The sequence below is a fragment of the Diadema antillarum genome, unplaced genomic scaffold, assembly GCF_040938485.1.
Source record: "Diadema antillarum isolate AM-2024a unplaced genomic scaffold, OU_Dant_1.0 scf00000191, whole genome shotgun sequence".
In the NCBI taxonomy this organism is placed as follows: domain Eukaryota; kingdom Metazoa; phylum Echinodermata; class Echinoidea; order Diadematoida; family Diadematidae; genus Diadema; species Diadema antillarum.
Genome location: NW_027271080.1, coordinates 160,744 through 181,685, shown reverse-complemented (window position 1 = coordinate 181,685; position 20,942 = coordinate 160,744). Strand labels below are relative to the sequence as shown.

Sequence of the window (20,942 nt, the reverse complement as noted above, 5' to 3'; positions counted from 1 at the left end):
AGACACCTTTTTTTATCAGTATCGAGTAATGCGTTGCATGTTTACGTTAATGGCAAATCAATTACTGAAAAATCACACAGAATAATTATGTATGAAAATTCTCTCACAGTTTCAAAGCAATTCAGTTGAAATCTGGCACATGCAATTGATGCAATGTTTGTGCAAGACACCTCTTTTGTGATTGATGCAAAGTCTGTGGCCATTGCAACATCGGGTTTTTAAAGAAATCATGTAAAATTTGGCGCATCAGATCTCTCAGTTTTTGAGCACTTGCGTTGAAACGTAGGAATCGTAACTACAATATGTTAATATGTAAGACACTTTTTGTTAGTGTCAACGTATCTGTTGCCATGGCAATAACATTTTTCTTTAATACACAAATCATTCCAAAATATGTGTATTGGCCTAACTCTCTCAGTGTTAGAATGTGCGTATATAGCATGGTTAATTTCAGCTTAATCTGATAATTCCTGCTTTGATATTGGTCCGATGGTTTACATCCTGTGTTTTGTCCCTTTCATGGCAAAGCAGTACGGCTCGGTAAAGATTAAGTGCTTGAATAGACACTGTACTTCAGAGCCTCTTCTGTCAGTTCACATTTTTCCTGAGTGTGTGCTTTCTTTCCAGTATTTTGATAAGTTATGGGGGCCCATTGGAATTGAGTTATACATCATTTAAATGCTTAGAGCCTGCTCTTTCAGAATCTGCCCTTACCTGAAAATCCATGTCTGGCGACTTTTTGTTGGTTTTGTGGTGCATAATAGATATGCAAATTTGATCTTCGTCACTGTCTAATAAAATGTCGCTATGAAACAGCAGTTTTAGTATGTAATCAGGGATATTAAGAATCGGAAGCTCTCTCAGTTTTGGGGTATTTGACTTGAAAGATGGCACATGTGACCCAAACGGCCAAAATGAGCAAAACATTCCCGTTGTCAATGTGAACAATGTTTTCCTTGATAAGAACACTTTTGTCAATTCAAGTATACAAAAAAATGATTCCTTTCGGATTACGCTAACTCCCTTAGTTTTAAGGGGGTATTGCAGTATAGTCATACACAGTGATAGTTTTACATTGAATATAGGACGATCAAGCCCTTCGTGTGGTTAAAAAGCGATGATATTGATTAGGAAAATGCATTTCCAAGTCAGTTGCCATGGACGCATTTTATATAATTTCGTGTTTGTTTGTTTGTTTGTTTGTTTTTTATATTCATTAGCCAGTGTTTCAGAGGGAAAATCCAATTGCCTTACACGTGACGAAGTTCTGCAGTTGAAAAATGAACTCCAAAGGTGTTATCAGCGCATGTGTAGCACAGTGCGCACTTCTCCACTTCATTTCGAATCATCAATGAGTCTAGACGACATTTATACGAATCTGGCGATGTTCTCTAAAGGTATGATGGGTGAAAAAACAGACATGAAGTACGATGATTTCATTAAGCACTTGGAGAACATTTGCGCTAAAAAAGAGTTGAAAAACGGTACTGTACTATTTGGAGAGGCTGGCGTTGGCAAGACAACTTTTCTTGCTAAACTCACTCTGGGCTGGGCTTCAGGAAAATGCCTGGAGGCAATTGATCTCCTTTTCTTAATTCCTTTGAGGGAAATCGAGGAAAACACATCCTTTGGAGATATCATCATGGACAAAATATCTGATGAAGTGGAATTTGATGGGCCAAGAGTAGAAGAATACATTCGAAAGAACCAAAGAAAAGTGTTGATTCTCTGTGATGGTCTTGACGAATACAGCAAGGACATGGATGGAAATGCCTTAAAAGATGATATTATTGCTGTGTTAACGGGCAATAAGTACAAATGCTCCCCAGTTGTTGTCACCACTCGACCGTGGAGAGCTGAGGAAATCAAATCTAACACCGAATTGGAAAAGCGATATAAATTTGTTGAAGTTGAGGGCTTCAAGAAAGAAGATGTGGCTTCTTACATTTCAAAATTCTTCCCCGACAACAAGGAAGCTAAAGACGGTCTCATCAGGTTAATGACAGACGAAGACAGTCTTGTGGCAGAGAATATGACGCCTTATCCAATCTTCTGCAGCATGCTTTGTTTCATTTGGAAGGATGAAGGAAGCCGCAGTGTAATTCAAGGACTCGAAACATTCGCTCAACTCTTCCAAGAATTAATTCAGCATCTGAATGATCATTATGCTGGAAAGGAGAAAAGCCAGAAGAAGCAGGTAGAAAAGTTAAAGCAAGGCAGTGACAGTTTACAGCAGTTCGGCAAAGATGCATTGTATTGCCTCCTTAAGAACAAGCTTGTGTTGAGGGAGGAGGACTTAACGACAAGCCCAAAAGAACTAATAACCGTCTGTGAAATTGGAGTGCTTACAAGAGAGAAGCGGCTTGTTCACAGAAGAGAAAACAACAGGAGAGGGACGGAGATTGTAGTCGAATATCAAATTCCCCACAAGTTATTCCTGGAGTTTCTGGCAGGGGAGCATCTGGCATGGCTGTATGGAAGCAACAGGGAAGAGTTCAACCGAATAAATAGCGTGGTGATGCAGGAATACAGATCGTTTAGATATCTACTTTACTTCACCGTTGCACAAAATAAGGAAGTCGGAAGGAATGTCATCGCATCCATGTGCCAGATGTACATGTATGATGGAGATCTTATACAATATGATGGTGTGGAATATGATTTCCTCGTTGATGTCGCATTTGAATGCCACGAAAAGGATGCTGTGGAGCCTATGATTCCTCTCCTGAAACAAGTATCGGAGCTACATATTGACAGTGGACACGCAGGTCGTGGATGGATCTTCGTGTGTGAGGCATGTGACTACCTGGTAATTATCCGTCCTCTCCTACAGGTCATTTCATAGATTTCTCTTCTTTTTTATGAGCATTACCGATGCATTACTGATGCGCTAGGTATGCAGTATTTAGGTAGTACTTCTTCATATTTTGACCACAATTTCTATTATTACACGATATTGCACATTTCCAGAAAGGGGCCGCCTTACGTCGCTGTGTGTCTAGGTGAATTCGGATATCATCAGGAGATCCATAGTTATGGCATTCAAATGGCTATCCTACCTATAGTAATGTTAACAAAAACTGTACAACTTTTAATACCCTGATGCTCTCATTTCCTGCTTTACCTCGAAATTTGACCTTTTGACGTCATATGTTTATGTTTGATAGCTTGATACTGAACACATTATAATACACAAATATATCTGGAAGAATTATAATGCATTTTGCTTCCATGCTTCCATTAAAAGGCAGCACAGCGTTCAGCTCACCCTCGTGTGACAAGCATGGATGGTAGCCTCGAATCTGTCAGTCAAGCTCCTGGTCGAGGCATTAGCTTACTCTCCAACCTCACATCATTGAACTTGCATGATGCCAGACTGGATGATGACTTCTTTACAACGATGGCTTTATTGGCCCCACGATTAAAGGTAAGGTATTTTGCCTTAATAATCTTACTCAATGCATTATCTAATTCGTCTTTTGCCCTTGTCAGTGTCAGTTATTTTGTTTTATGTACATGTATTAGCATTTGAAATACGTTTACCATAAGTACTGAAACGTTATTATTTTTTGTGTGATTGAAGATGTCCGTATCCCCAGACAACACCCATTCGTTGCGATGTACTTAACTTGAAAGCCTTCTGTAGAAGCGATATAAATCAAATTGATCAAGGGTAAAAGACAGGATGTCGTTTGCTTTTTGTAACCTAGCCATTTTTTTGAAACCCAGGCATTCGGTAATTAATTCAACCACCTCCATGTTTTAAGATAAAATGCTTTGTTGACCATGGAATATAAGATTGAGTTTATGTTTTTCGTCTGAACCACTTTCCTGTTACTATACTTCCTAAGATACCTAGATCTATTATTACTTTCGCGGCATGAAGCTCTCGCGAACTGCCACTAGCATTCAGTGCATAATGTAGAATCACGCGCATTTTGCTTTCGCGACTCTTGGCTCCTCGCAAAATTGGGGAGAAAAATCATGCACGCGAAAATTCCTGAATATGACATTCAGCATTTATACGATAAAAAAAGTTCCAAAGTGCTTCTATTCCAATGTCTATGAGTAGGTCCTGAGGAATCATCTCTCCGGATTTGGTACCTTTATCCGCCGTATAACGGTTATTTCACAATCACCCTGACTGATTCTACCTCTTGCAAATCTATTACAAAGTTTTGTGTACCCCATGATTCTCTTTTTCTCTTTAAATGCAACCAATCAGTAAAGTATTTCGCAAAATTGTGCTGGTTGTCATTGTTATGCCGCTGATATACAACTTCATATATCTTATAAACCTACTGTGTCTTCATTGTCATCTGCCATTGCAAAACTTCAACAATGTTTGCAAAACCTGAAAATCTAGCTTACATTCAGTGGCCTTAATCCTACAAAGCCCAAGGGGGAGGTGGGACACATTGTGCCCACTTCGTTTGCCACTCTTACACCCTTTACCCGATTTCAACCAAATTTGGTGACTTTTCCTAAAATCATAGAGCAAATATGTTCAAATATAATTTAGCTATCTTTGATATTGCTGGTTGTCGTGGCAACCGTAAACTGACAACCATGTTCGTCAGATATTGCATGTTTTTTTCTGTTTGATTGATTGAGGCCTACTTAGGCCATTGATTCGGCAAAATAAAACACAAAAAATATATAATAGTGGCGTTCACAATGAGAGCCAGGCAGCCCTGAAAGCATCTTGCGCTTGTGTTATGTTGCGTACACATGAAAATACTATATACTTTACAATAGCAACATATATTACGACTGATTCTGTGTGATATCAAGTAAATAAACATAAACAAAACACCATCACATTAATACGTACATATCATATACACTCACATACACACACACACACACACACACATACAGTAAACATAAGGATAGAAGACAGGAAAGATAAAAGAACATTGTCTGCTCAGTCATGGCTAACTGTTCGAAGAGAGAACGCTTCAGTAAGCACTTAAATCTAGAAAGAGTTGTGCTGCATTTCAAACCAGTACTTATTGAATTCCATTCACTTACACCGGTGAACCTATAGAATGAGGTGGCACAGTCAAACGAGTAAAATGATACCGTAAATTACTTCAAGAACGAGTGGAATAGATGTGAAAATGAGAGTTTCTTTGGAAGATATTATCAAATACAGAAGGGAGCATGCCGCTATGATATTTAAACGGGTCTTGGAACACTACCCCCTGGAAAACCCCCCTCCGGAGAACTACCACCCGGATAATTACCTTCCGGACAATTACCCCCCAGATAACTACCCCCCCCCCCCCCCGAATACCCCCCCCCCCCCAACTACCCACCGGAAAATTACCACCAGGATAAATATCAACAGGTTAACTACCCCCTCCTAGCTCCGATAACTAGGCCCCGGATAACTACCACCCGATAACTACCCCCTGCGATAACTTCCCATGGATGAGTACCCCGGATAAGTAGGCCTACAACTCCCCCTCCCCTAAGGCTATCAAGAGGAAAATTACCTCCAGGACAGTGCACCACGTCCATTACCCCCTGGATAACTACCTCTCGGGTCATTGCACCCCCTCCCCCTTAACTCTTACTTTTTATAAAAAGAATGTTATTACTACAGGAAACGAATTTCTTTGTATTATTTGCCAGGAATCACGGAGATGCTATATACTGATACTTCATCTTATGAAAAGTAAATGCCAATGCCTTTAACCAAAACTATTTTCGCTAAATCTGTATTTTCTTTTACTGTTCCGAAATTTCGGATTTCTCTTGATAGCAGTACAAAAGAAGTCTTAAGTTTGAATGCCTTTACAATTGAACTAAAGACATTTTGAAGAAATGTTACACTTCAGAATGAGTTATACTTTTTGCAATATTTTTTTAAACCACAATCGTCTATCGTTTACCACAACTCCATGTTACACTTCTCTATTTTGAGGAGCTTATATCTCATGCCTCACGTGCCTTGAATTTGACCCATCATCTTTTCCCTCTCGCTTTTCTCTGTCCATGTACCGTGAAGGTAGTCTATTCCTGTCATTCATCACTCACCTATCCTCTTTCTTCATGGGCGTCACCAGGGGGGGGGGGGGTGCGTTGCCCCTCCCCCTTCAGACCTAAAAAAAAAACAAAACTTCAGTCTTCAAGCGACCTCAAATCCGGACGATAAATGATTATTCTCTTTTTATCTTTTATTTTTTATTTTGATTTTGCACCAGGGACAAAAAAAAAAAATCGTGGGCAAAAACGATTCGCACCCCTGGTTCTGGCAGTACTGATTTTATACATATTTACTAGTATTCTATACAGTGCCCCCATAAAAATATTGGAGGGGCAGGCATATTATAATTTTGCCCCCCCTCCCCCCGTAATTCCCAAAATGAGAAGATTTTCTTGCTTTTGAAAGAAAACAAAAATGTTGCCCCCATATTGGAAGGCAAGCGCACCATTTGCCCCACCCCACATAATCATAATTACCGCGATGAAAAGATTTTCTTGCTCTTTTGTCAAAAATCTGTCCAATCATTTCACCCAAAAGCAGTGGCGTAACTACGGAGGGGGGGGGGTGCCCCCCCCCCAATCCGCTGGTGAAAAAAAGACCTCATTCATGGGTTAGTAAACTGCTTTTGAATGAAAGGGTGATCAAGAAATAAGATATTTTTCTGTGATTTCTTTTAACCATAATTAAATAGGTATATAGTGTGAAAATTGTTCAAAAAGCCCGGAGCCGACAAAAGATTGTGATTCAGTGTGATTCCTGGTTGGCATTCTGCATATAAGCAGGATGTGCGCAGTCTACTCGGAAAATCCGAACGGCAAAAAGAGTCGCTACAATGTTGAGTCAGTACACCTGTGTACCTTACGCTTCTATCAAAGCTAGATCATCGAGTTTGCAGTGTTGCTTTACATACTAGTCTAGCACTTCCACACCCTCCCCCCCCCCCCCTTGCTCGCTCCCTCGCATACTAACACCCCCCCCCCCCTCCCCAAGATGAAATCCTAGCTACGCCGATGCCCTTTCCCCGCTTGGTTTCCCTCAAAAAACAGTAAATATATAGGGATTGAGAGCTTCCTATATTCCAAATTTCTGTCCAAAAAACCTCGTTACATTGGGGTCAAAACGCACCCACCCCCCCCCCTTGAAAAAAAGCTGGTGACGCCCCTGTTCTCTCATTACAAGAGATTTATCTCGTGTGTGTTCATGTACAGTGCACTCCCGTCATAACGAAATGCTCAGGACCGGCATGTTTGTTTGTTTGTTTGTTTTTTGTTCGTTTTAACGAAATTTCGTTATAACCGAACAAATATAATATGCAATGCATAACGAAAAAAAGGAAACCACGCATAAAAAATTTGTTTGTTGAATCCTCATCATACGCTGGAAACTATGTGAAATGGGAGGGTACCTTTTTAATTTCGTTTAAATATTACATTTTAAAGAGAGCATAAAGTTGTTTGTGTTGTCACACATGTGTAGAAAATGACGGTGTAGGATTTGGTAACAGTTCGCTATTCCAAAGGTTCGTTTCTTACTAAAGTTCGTTACTCCGAAGGCTCCTTATTCCGAAGTTTTGCCATTCCCGGGACTCCAATGGTTTGTTTATCCGAAGATTCGCATTTCCGAAGAATCATTATTCCGAAAGTTCATGGTTTAGATTAAAATAATATATTGTTCATTTTCCGAAGGTTCGTTGATCTGAAGATGAAATGTGGTTCGTCATTCTGACGGTTTGTAAATCAAAAAATGAGAAGGGTTCACTATTCAGAAAGTCCGTTGTTCCGACGGCTTTTTCATCCGAAAATGAAATAAGGTTCGTTATTCCAAAGAAGGTTTGTTAATGAAAAAAATGAGAAAGGTTAGTTATTTCGAAGATTTATTTATGTTAAGACGATTATAGGGATTGCAATTCTTAATTTTTGTTAGTGTACTCACTTTTTTCCACCATTGATTAACGATACTTTTTTGTAATTGTTCCGATTAACGAACGTTTTGAATTCCTATCATTTTCGGACTAACGAACCGTCGTAATAAGAACCATATTTCATCATCGGATTAACCAACCTTTGGAATAATTTATTTATTTCATTTATTTATTCTGTCTTTTTTCAACAGGGTAGCCCCATCAGTAGGCAAGTACTGTTCTTACTGGGGGCCCTGCACAAACAAACATTACAGTTGACAAGACAGAGACATATACATCAAATACAACACACTGTATGTGGACAAGTACACTTCTTCCACCGAGTCCCCTACATACAGTCACACAATAACTATACACTGACAATTACACGCTTACTAGTCAAACAAGGAATAATAACATGGTGGGCCTACGTAACTATCATAACCAAACAATTAAGAAGATCAATTGAAGCATCATAAATACAAAAGGGAAAAAAAAAGAAAAAGAAGAGGAAGAAGTCTGGAAGCCCACTGAGAATTAGATTCACAAATAAGTCCACTTATTATTTTCTTACTAATAACAAACTTATGAACATAATAATGTGTTACTCAACATTTAAAATAAGAATACGAATACACTGCCCACTGGCATTTACATATACAGCCGTATATCATATCTCTTGTCTAATGCCCAAAATCTAAAAAAATAAATATATCAGTAATTTCTGTGTTTGTCAGTGAAAACGCTGTTGCCATGGTACCATGGCAACACATTGTGCAACAGTTAACCAGAAAGCCTATCTCATCCACTGGCAATTTGAATGACCTTCAAAACAGAGAAAGAAAAAAAAAGAGAGAAAAGAAGAGAAAAGAAAAGACAAGAAAAGAAAAACAAAACAAAACCTGTCACCACAGCACATATACTCACCGACAGCTACCAAAGGTGGGTCTGCATTCCTACAAACTTGTACTAGGTGTTTCAAAAAACATTTTCCACTTTTGATCATTAATAGTTTAATAACTATTCATCCGATAAAACTGTCATTGGTATGAGTAATAGCTGAATAGTGTATAATTTTGTTGAAGGTGATTAAAATGTGAAAGCATAAATCAGTCTCATTAAATCTAAGATTGATTTTGAAGTAAGGTTTCAGATTTTGGTCAAATTTTAACCCTCTGTACAAAAATTGAACGTTGCACAGGAACCAATGATGTGTATGTGAGTGTGTGCTGACAATGGCCCTGAACAATGGACATGCCTGAACCACCTGTTGACTAGGGGTCAGTCTGCTTAATCAATGATTCATGTGGATTGCCCTGGGCACTGCTAGTCTGAATTCATGCAAGGTAAGGGGTAAAATGTATGCACATGGAAAAAGTAAGCACATGTTTCCATGTGCTTGCAAACACCACATTTCATTCCAGCAGGCAATCATTTTCAAAATTTGCTTCACATATCACTAAATGTGGGATGCAAATAAGCATAAATGATCTAAAGTTCCTCATTTTATTACAACTGTCTGGTAATTAAATAGTCTGGCAAATTTTTCGCTTTTTCGAAAAAAGGAGATCATTTTTGGTAAAGAGTTCAGCAGCATTTATCATTGGGGCGACTTGTTTCACAGTAGATTTATTTAAGGATTTATTTATGAAGAGTTTATTTGCAAAAACCGATAAGTCCATTTCTGAAGATTCTGAAGTACAGTCTCTGTCATAAAGTACAAAAATACCTTTTAAATGATATATTTGTCAATACATATAAAAGTATATTTTTAAAGTTATGGTCAAAAGAAGCAAACTTTTTCTTATTATTCTCTTTATTTTTCTTGACCTTTAATCGCACATATCTCCATTTGACAAATGTGGACTTATCTGTTTTTGCAAACAAACTCCTCATATACACAAGTGTATACTCTAATTGATTTTCTTTGCTTCCTGTCACCATGTTTACGATAGAACAGAAGGTATTCATTGTAATTTTGTTTTTCAGAAGAAGGGAGAGCACTTTCACGACTCAGCGACAGTAGGCCAATCGGCAGGCGTTTGACTTTACACAGATACTGCCAGAGGCTGAATAAAGACTAGTCGTGATAGTGGAATTTCTAATGAATAAATAATGAAGCTTTAGCGAGTGGTATTGATGATGATTGTGTGGTGGTAGCAACACCTACTCACTAATTAAAGTCAAATACACTATAGGAAATGAATACATCGAGCACTCCGAGCGTACATGGTAGATTGGATGGTTTTATTAGATCGAGTTGTGGGAGCCAGTCACTGATGTGACGACGGTGAAATTGTGATACACTCTGCATTTTTACACAAAGAGCAGTCGGTATTTATACATGAACAGGAGGTGACTCACCTCTCTGGTATGAGACAGTGAAACAAGTGGTCAGTGTTGACAAGCGGTTACCTTGGAATTGTTTTGAAGAGAACCAGAGGGGAGGATATAATGACCCACGGAGAGAGGAGGAGAGAGAGTGGGAAAGACAGAGAAATCGGAGCGGAGAGAGAGATAGAGGAGAGAGGAGCAGAGAGATTGTGAAGGAGAGACTGGAGAAAAGTTGAGCTGCTACAGTAGCTCCCCCCTAGTGAGCTTCTCGAAAGGTGAAAGTGAGAGATGGGAACGATAGAAAATGTAAAAGTATGCAGCGAGGCTAGAGCACACATGGAAATTATAAAAGGTACAGAATGGTTTGAAAAAACGTACATGCTAACATTCGTTATGTTAAATTTCGTGAACCGTTGTAAGGCATGAAACGCGCTATGTAATCGTATACATGACAATGCCAAAGTGAACGTGGTTCGAGAAATGCGAACGGAACAAAATGTCAATTATGCTGAATCGTTTCAAAGCAATGAACTTATCGAATTGTATGCGTCATGCACAATTAAAATGCATGTAATGCAATAAGCGTATATGAACTTATATTGGAATTGGCACACAATAATTCTGTCAATTTATATGTTTTCGTTTCAAGATGACGATACAAAAATAATCACTGGCAGTTTGACGCGTGTCGTTGTAGGCAGTTTATAAACCGTGTTATCGCATATCGAAAGGCAACATAGAAATTAAGAGAATTAAAGCATGAGCATAGTATTGGAATGTGCAAGGTGATGCTACTTGACAGACATGATAAAGTAATCACGATACAAACGGTGAAATGAGTGTCCAACACGAATGTCCTGAATATGACTGAGTCTTTTTATCGCTTGCGATTAACGTGCGCGGGTAAAGTCCGGCTATCGCGGTTGACGAAGACTAACTGTAGTCAGTAGGACGTACGTGGTGTGAGAGTCGGGATGAACGGATGGTCGATGTCGATGTCAGATTGTCAGCTATCAACGGTCTCTCGACAGGACAGTGAGTCGCCTGGAGATGTCGTGTTGATAGTTGGCAAGCGCGAGATGGCCAGCGGCAGCAGCGAGTCGTGCCGGTAGAAGCCGATGCGCGATGTGTTCGAGGTCGAGCCAAAGTTAGGCGGAGGGCGATCGAGAGTTCGTGGCGGTCGATGCGGCAACGGTCGGCGATGTCGAGTCGTATCGTGGCGTTGCGAGAATTGAGCGATTCGTATCGCGGTGTGTCGTATCGTGTCGAAGCGACAGCTGTTGAGCAATTCGTATCATATCGTGTCGAGAGTTCGAGCGATTCGAATGGCGTCGTGCGGTTGAAGGCGGGTTGATGCTGGCAGGTGTCGGTGTCAGTGCGGCGATTAGGCGGTCGTGGATGTCGATCGTGCGTGCCTGCCGAAGGAACCGTCGAGGCGTGCGGTGGGTGAAGTAGACGGCGGCCGGGCGGCATCATGGCGAGCAAAAACATGCAGCGTGCTCGTTGCGATGGCATGTTCGAAAATGATTGCATGGTGTTGGCGTGGGGGGCGATGTCGTCGTCGACTGCGTTGTGATGACGTGCAAAAGATGAGCGTAGGTGCCGGCGTAAGTGGCGGGGTCTAAATCGACGTAAGATGTCAGTTCGTCATGGGCGCAATGAATTTCCCCGGCAGTAGACGTAACATGGTGTTATAAAACCAGTTGAGTCGGGGAGTAGCTCATGACTAGAGAAGCGTGGTTGAAATGTCGATAGGTGTGTCGATGAAATGCGTGCACGAGATCAAGGGAAAGTCCTTTAGGTGAATGTATTGATTGAGGGAGTGGCCGCGGGCTGGTCGAGTGCATGTCGTGATGTGGCAGCGGGCCGGTGACGAGAAAAGGAGCGATCCCGTTGATGCAAAGTTGAGCGGTGCATGTCGAAAAGCAGATTACAGTGATGCAGAAAATCGGCTCCAAGAAAGGGGAGATGGACTTAGGCAATCAGGAAGGCATGCAGCTGCGGCAAGAGTGTCGGCGTCCTGTGTTGAGGCAAGCTCGGGCGTGGTTGGAGTTAATGTCGTGTCAGTCATGATTGCTGAGTTGTTGTTCGTAATCACGTCGGGGTCACCAATTTAGCGAGTGGTATTGATGATGATTGTGTGGTGGTAGCAACACCTACTCACTAATTAAAGTCAAATACACTATAGGAAATGAATACATCGAGCACTCCGAGCGTACATGGTAGATTGGATGGTTTTATTAGATCGAGTTGTGGGAGCCAGTCACTGATGTGACGACGGTGAAATTGTGATACACTCTGCATTTTTACACAAAGAGCAGTCGGTATTTATACATGAACAGGAGGTGACTCACCTCTCTGGTATGAGACAGTGAAACAAGTGGTCAGTGTTGACAAGCGGTTACCTTGGAATTGTTTTGAAGAGAACCAGAGGGGAGGATATAATGACCCACGGAGAGAGGAGGAGAGAGAGTGGGAAAGACAGAGAAATCGGAGCGGAGAGAGAGATAGAGGAGAGAGGAGCAGAGAGATTGTGAAGGAGAGACTGGAGAAAAGTTGAGCTGCTACAAAGCATTCAAAGCCTGGCCATTGTTCAGGACCATTGTCAGGGTGTTAACCACACACTCCCATACACACCCATTGACCCCTGTGCAAAGTGAAATTTTGTACAGACGGTTGAAAATAGAGCAAACTCTGGGACCTACACTACCGCTATGAAGTAACTTAATGCTCTACCGGGAAAACCGTTCCTTACCGGTAAAATACTATCTTACCGATCTGCTTTCATTCAAGCATTACCGTTAGAAAACCGTTGCAAAGCTGACATGACTACCGGGAAAATACTCACGTAAAGAGAGGGCTTACCGTTGGCACAACTTTTACCGTACCGTACCGTTGTTACCGTACCTTACCGATAGCGCGCGAGTACTGCAGAGCGCGCGCGCCCGCAACTCTGTACTTCTACCCTATTGTGACATCATAATCGAATCTCTTGGAAATTGTTTGCGGGGACTTCCCCCTTCCCTCTTATTTTTTTTTTTCCCCTGACTTACATCATGCAGGGTGCGAAATAACCGCTTGCCCGATTGCCCGGGGCAAAAGAAAATCAAAGTCGAGCAAGCGTTTAGGAATAGAAAACAAGCAAAAATTTCGAAGCCACCTCTTTTCCCATATTTTTCCCTCTAACAAACCCATGAAATCACGCATACGCAAGCCTAAAACTAATGACTGTCTAGCGATGTCACGATTCAACAAAACACAAATCACACTTACTCAAGGACGATGCAACACCAACGTTTAGTATAGAAGAATGTCCGTATAATATTCCAATACACAACGTGTGTCTCGCCGAATAATGTGTGATGGCAAATCCAGTATTTCGGCAGTAAAAGTAGCGGCAACAGAAGAAACTTTCCGCCGTTATATGCTCACGGTAAGCTGGCAGCAGCTAGCAGCCGAGTCGAGTGGTGACTTGCTGTGCGTGATCTACATCGTACATGTGTTAGAGCACAGTGCATGATTCAGATAAAGAGTTACTAGTAACACCAAGTTCACCCAGCAGAAAAAACAGAAAAATCCCACGATGCCAAGGTGCCAGGACTGGGGAATGGGGAGGGGTGGAGAGAGAGAAAGACCAATCAACAGAAGAAACCGCGCGTACTGGTGGCATTCTTGGAGGTCATGAACTGTCTGGGGTCTTGGGATGATCATGAACAGGGAAAGAATGTTTCATTAGAAATAGCTCAAGTCGAAGACCCAAGATAAAAAACGTGATGATTCTTTATTCCTTACCTTTGAGCTCCTTAAAATCACTCTCCTGCGATTTTTGAGGAGCTTAATGTAGGTGTTAGAATGTCAAAATTTTCATGAAATTGTAACTACCGTACGTATAATACTAGTACATAATTATATAAGCACAAATTTAACTACCAGTGACCAAAAAAAAGAAGACTTGTATTTGTTTTGTGCAGATATTTATTGTCCTTATCCTGACTAACACTTCCAATTTCATATGAAATTTCTTATGTTTTACTGCAGCATCAACGGCCTACAATGAATTACTGAAAAATTGTCTAAATGCATATAAAATGTCAAATTTAGAGGATGTAAATCTATGTGGATGATCATCGGATGTGGATGATGATCGTCCACATTGACTTGTACCCTCTAAATTTGACATTTCAAATGAATATAGTAGGCAATGTTTCAGTAAATTCTGAAGCTTTGTGAATCATGAAATTTTGCCAACCATCCATTTGAACTCCATGCATGAAAAGCTCTAAGATTCAGCAAAAACAACTCAACAAATCAGAGACAAAGTTCCTTCGAATTGAGAAGTAGCACGGAGATTTGCTGGGCGTGAGACCACAAGAAGCTTCAGCTTTTCTTTGAGATTGTCACAATCGTGTTTTCGGGAAGCTTTCACAAACTCCAGGATCCCCCCCCCCCCTTTCAACTCCAACATGTTGCTCCCCAACATGCATGGTGAATGCATGGCGTCTTGATGTCCCCGTCAGGTACCCGAGGCTGCTTTGCTTTTGTCTTGGAATATTGATTTATTTATTTTTCATGGCATGAGTGAAGTAATCTTTTTGCATGACTTTGTAAAAATTTGTGATACTCAACTCGTCTTTTTGATGTGTTTTTCTGTCAGTCCAAAAGGAAGACAAGATAGGATCATGACGTTTGCAATTGGTCAAAATGTCTGCTTTTGATAACTCACAGACTACTGTAGTAATTATAATCACCATTGTTCCCAGGCCCTCCACCCATCGAGCAATAATTAACACGCGCGCGCGCAAATTCCTCTGCGATGTGGGTTTGCCAGCCAGCTGTCGGAATGTGCTTTGAAGTTACATGGCAGCCTGGCCTGGCTGGCGTGAATGGGTGTCGAGTTTCAATCATCGAGATCTCTATGGTTTCAATCAACATCGACTGTTGTTTTATTTTTCTATTTGATTATGTCGATTCACCTGACAAAAACACGGAAATCATGAAGGTGTAGGGAAGAGGTTTTTGTTGTTTGTTGCAATGTGTGTGTGTTTGTGTTTTTTCGTCGTTTTTTTCTTCTTTTTTTCCTATGGGATCGAGGCCAAGGTGGGGAAAGATCAGAGTGAATTGAGTACAAGTACACGATGAAAGGAGTCAGGTAGAGGGGAAGTGGAATACTAGTAACCAATAATTACTAGTACCAGAAGTACCATCACGTGACAAAAAAATGAGGAGTGAAACAGGTATTTTAGTGCTCCTGCCAAGGCTTAAGGAGCGTGGTACTAGTCCTCGAAAATGAAACCCTGATAATTGGCCTCATATAGGCCATTTCTCTCTTTTTTATCAACTGTTTATCAACTTCACTTTTTTTTTCGTTAATGCCTTGACATGCAAGTGATATTCTTTTTTTACGTTATTTGTATTTTCTGATTTATTTCTTTTTTTTTCCAGGCAAGTGAAATTCCTGTTAATATGTACATGTATTGTAAATAAGATTTCGAGCAGATGGAGTGTGGAGTTCTGTCAGCCCGGGTATTTTTTACCAGGATTCGAAAATCACGCTGGACGACCAAATTAAATCAGCATATTCTCAAGTGATTAGGCCTCTTTGTCCGTGTTGGTAGCCAAAATATTGCTTTTAATAGTGTCGTAAGAAACATTGTGAAATTAGTGAAATAGTTGGTATCACAAATATTCAAAAGAACTTTAGGCCAATTCTAAACTATTAGAATACCTTCTGCTGGTCGGCATTCGAATACTGTTCTATAGGAATAGAATACTACGAGTATCAGCACACAGCTGTTTGAATACTGTGATAACTAATTGCGACCTCTTGTGTTTGCGATCAATTCCATGGAAAAGAAATGCACACCAAAACCAAGAACCGCAAAATTACGAAATTGTAGTACCAATCGCAATACTCACTGAAATAGCCGTTGCCTATTGTAAACGAAGAAATTAAATTGTCACAATTTAGAAAACTAGAAAACTTAGAAAACGGCGATTTCTCCGCTTTGCTGCAATACTTTTTCGAATCGTAGCGACGGAGTTTGATCCCAGCCGCTTCGGTGTGCTGTATGTGTGTGGTCTTGTCTTTTCTAAATGTTTGTGTAGTTCGAAGGTGTTGATACTTTGTATTTGTTATTTATTTTCCTAGGTGTTTACCTCGAGGGACTATGCGAGCTTCAATGTTGATAGGAAAAGGCTAAAATGATTTTTGATGTTTGATGGTGATGATGATAACTATGCTGGTGTAAAAAGACGGCTTGCTGTGAATGCTGAGCGTACGTGCCGTTCGTTCGTATTATTTTACTTTCCCTCTTACTCTTTTCCCCTTCCAAGAATGATTACAAAAAAGGAAATTACATACACCTCACAACAAAAAGAACCATGTGCTAGCAACCTTCGTAAAGTTAAATCTAAATGTTCAATATCATGATATCAGCAAAGAATAAGGGGAAACACGAATGACAATAAATAAGAGCGAATAGATTTTGTATGCAGTCTCTTCGGCTCGAAGAAACTTGACACCCACAACGGTTACAGCTCGTGCGTTATTCCGAAGGTTCGTTATTCCGAAGGCTCTTTAGTCCGAAGATTCATTATTCGAAGGTTCGTTATTCCGAATTTCATTTTCGGATTAACGAATCTCCGGAATAACGAACCTTAGGAATAACGCCACAAATGTTCGGATTAACGAACCCTTTTTCATTTTCGGATTACCGGAATCTCTAGGTATAGGGAATTTGTGTGTTTAGTATTAAGGATTAACAAACCTTCTTAATAACGAACCTTCGGGATAGCGAACCTTCGGAATAACGAACAGCATCCCCCCACCCCCACCCCTCTCCCCTTGTGGAAATTTCAACAAAAGCAGGTGCCACACCCAGGTGCGTGCCAGACGAAAGAATGCGCGCACTGGAATAAACATCGTGTAAATATCCCAGAAATATCGATGGAAGAACCAGCTCATTAGTTGAATTAAAGGAATCATTGCAAAGATATCACGATTCTATCGCCTTTCTTCTTCTTCTAATTAAGTCTGCCTCCTTCAATAGATTGAAGATTCTTGCAGACTGGTGCTATTTACATTATAATTTATTTACAGATATTTACAAGCACATAGAAAATTTGACGAAAATAACTAGCCACTGTGATCAACCGTGATCTTTTGGCGCATAATATCATTTTATATTATCACAGTCGATTCTAGTGTACTTGGTCGAATATCTACGATATCTGATTTCCGCCAAACGAAAGACACTTTTTTTTTTATTACGGTATTATAACGCCGTAATATTAACAGGGCGTTACAACGCCGTAATACGGCGTAATAACGCCCTAATTTACGGCGTTTTCACGCCCTATTAATAAGGCAATATAACGGTTGGATTTTACGAATTCATTGTTGTGTAATCTTAATGAAAAAAAAAAAAAAAAACAGATGTCACAAAACTTCAACGGTTGCAAAATTCTGCTGCCCGATTGATAACTTTTACTAATAAGTTTGATTCCATGTCACCAGTTCTCCGTTCCTTACATTGGTTACCTGTAGAAAAAAAAAAAAAGATTATTTTCAAGATTCTGTTATTAGTACATCATTTAGTTCATTATTTTCCCCCATATACACGACAAGGCTACGTTCAATCATCAGATACATTCTTACTCCAAACACCCAGAGTATACAAAACATGGGTATGGTGATCGTGCTTTTTCCGTTATGAGACCAAAATTGTGGAATCAGTTACCTCTTCAGTTAAGGGAACTGTCATCTACAGAGTCATTCAAATCCAAACTTGAAACTTATCTGTTCCTTTCATACTGAGGAGTGTAATTGCTGTATGTCATTAATATTGGATCAATATTGTATTTTTAATTGGTATCTATATTGTATTCTTTATTTGGTATATATTTAGGTGATCCGAGTATCCTCTCGGATCACCTTCTGTATCTGTACGGATTCTTTGTTAGGTGATCCGAGTATCCTCTCGGATCACCTTCTGTATCTGTACGGATTCTTTGTTTTTCTTCTTCTTCTTCTTTATTTCTCCTCAAAAGTTGTGCAGAGGTTAGCTCACAAAGTGCATTGCCTCTCAATGTCAGACTTATACCATATATGTATCATGTCGCAAAGACGACAGCGCAAGTCAAATCATAGTGATCAGTCGACCGTGACGTCACTATGACGTCATTATATGAAAACACATTCTCAATCATATCTCATTAATGGAATGGAATTTTTCAATGAAATTTACGTCACATATATTTCAAGTTATGCGCATTCTACTCATGTTCTGAAAATTCATTTTTTATCTCAAAACGCGCGCGTACGCGCGCGTTGAAATATTTGTATGCTCAAATCGAGCTCAAATTTTTTTTGCACACGTTTCAGACCATTTGGAGCATTTTTTGAAGAATTGAAAAAATTGGACGGACGCGTACGCGCGCGCACATATTCGCACGCACAGCTAATATGAAATAGAAATTTTCAATTTTTTTACACGGATCGGATGTCCAAAATGTCAAGGAATATTTCTACCAAGTTTCAAGTCGATCCGACTCAATATGACGTCATACGGGCCCGTCAAATTCAAAATTCCGCGCGTGCGTCAATGAGGATACACAGTGCAACTATGCTAAAAAACCGCCAATTTTAAATCGGATTTTACTCGTCAGGATGGACGGTGACCCCCCATTTTCTTTACATATTCTGAAAGTTGATGAGTTGTAAATGTCATTTCATGGGCTGGCAAAGCTAACAAAATGATTAAAAGATATCAAATTTCTTAATAAAGAAAAAAAAGTAAATTTTCAAAATGACGTCATCAAATTTCAAGTTTACTCGAGCGTATCTCACTTATCCTTTCCCAATTTTCACCCAAATTTCAATATGTTGTAGGTTATGGAATGCTTTTTCATTTATGTAATTACATAATTTTGATTCGATGACGACATTACCTCGAAAAAATGGATTGAAAGTAACCTTGTCAAATTCGACCAGTTTACGTGTAATCTCTATGGGAGTGCAATTTTTATGGAAATGAAAATTGACATGACTATCTTTATCGAGCACTAGCTCACTTATGCTTCGGTGAATTTCTCTAAGATTTTAATATGTTGTAGCTGAGACGTAGGGCTATCGTAAGTGTGCCCATTGTTTTTTCATACATTGTCGGGATCACGTGAAAAAACTTGGTTGAAATTAAAGTTTATCTTCGATGTATTGAAATATTTCTTTCTTTTTGCAACTTTATGTGCAATAAATCAAGAAAAACATACCCTATCACCACCATATTTTGCACATCTTTAGTTCATGTCACGAACATTATTTCATAAAATAACAAGTACTTGATCAGACGCCATCTTGGGTATGTAAATTAGGGTCAAAGGTCATAGATGTTTCATCCTGTATCTTGGTGAATACAGGTCCTATCTTTCCCATATTTTGCACACGTAAAAACCATGTTACAGGGATCATTTCATAAAATAACCACTTTTTGCTCAGATGCCATCTTGTCTGTGCAAATTGAGGTCAAAGGTCATATGTACTTCTTTTTCTATGTTCGCTATGACGTGTTATCTCTATGGGAGGGAATTTTTTAGATGTGAAAATTGACATGACTCTCTTTATCGAGCACTATCTTACTTATGCTGCAGTGAATTTCTCTCAGATTTTAATATGTTGTAGCTGAGACTTTGCAGTATCAGGACTCGAATCATTGACTAAAAAAAAATCGGATCACCTTAATTTGTCAGTGATGACAAATTACAATCTCTAGTTCTTCTTCTTCTTCTTCTTCTTCTTCTTCTTTCTTTATTTCTGGACAAAAGTTGTGTATCTACGTACTCAAAAAGTACTCAGAGTATCAACTTCAAACTCATACCATATATGTATCATGTCCCAAAGACGACAAATCTAATGTATCATTGTGATTGGTCGATCGTGACGTCACTATGACGTCATTATATGAAAACACATTCTCACTCCTATCTCATTAATGGAATGGAATTTTTCAATGAAATTTACGTCACATATAGTTCAAGTCAAGCGCATTCTACTCATATAATCAAAATTCATATTTTCTCTTAAAACGTGCGCGTACGCGCGCGTTGAAATATTTGTATGCTCAAATCGAGCTCAAATTTTTTTTGCACACGTTTCAGACCATTTGGAGCATTTTTTGTAAAATTGAAAAAATTGGACGGACGCGTACGCGCGCGCGCATATACGCACGTACAGCTCATATGCAATAGAAATTTCCACTTTTTTTACACAGATCGGATGCCTGAAATGTCAAGGAATATTTCTACCAAGTTTCAAGTCAATCCCACTCAAAATGACGTCATACGGGTCCGTCAAAGTTGAAATTCCGCGCGCGCGTCAATGGCGATATACAGTGCAACAATGCCAAAAAACTGCCAATTTTAAATCCGATTTTACTCGTCAGGATGGACGGTGACCCCCCATTTTCTTTACATATTCTGAAAGCTGATGAGTTGTACATGTCATTTCATGGGTTGACAATGCTGGAAAAATGATTAAAATATATCAAATTTCTTAATAAAGTTAAAAAAGTAAATTTTCAAAATGACGTCATCAAATTTCAAGTTCATTCAAGCATATCTCACTTATTCTTTAGTTGATTTTCGTCCAAATTTCAATATGTTGTAGCTTATTAAATGGTCTTTCAGATATATAATAACAACAATTTGATTGGATGA

At 39.6% G+C, this 20,942-nt stretch overlaps 1 protein-coding gene across 3 annotated transcripts in view; it reads left to right on the top strand.

Annotated features, from left to right (window-relative positions):
* The window catches only part of LOC139723457 (uncharacterized), a 222,398-nt gene that overhangs the window by 83,431 nt on the left and 118,025 nt on the right, over positions 1-20,942 (top strand). For all 3 annotated transcript variants that reach the window (XM_071634699.1, XM_071634700.1, XM_071634698.1), the window contains exons 4-5: positions 1,221-2,809; positions 3,248-3,427. In XM_071634699.1, the coding sequence (XP_071490800.1) occupies positions 1,221-2,809; positions 3,248-3,427 (1,769 nt within the window). The remainder of the gene's footprint in view (positions 1-1,220; positions 2,810-3,247; positions 3,428-20,942) is intronic.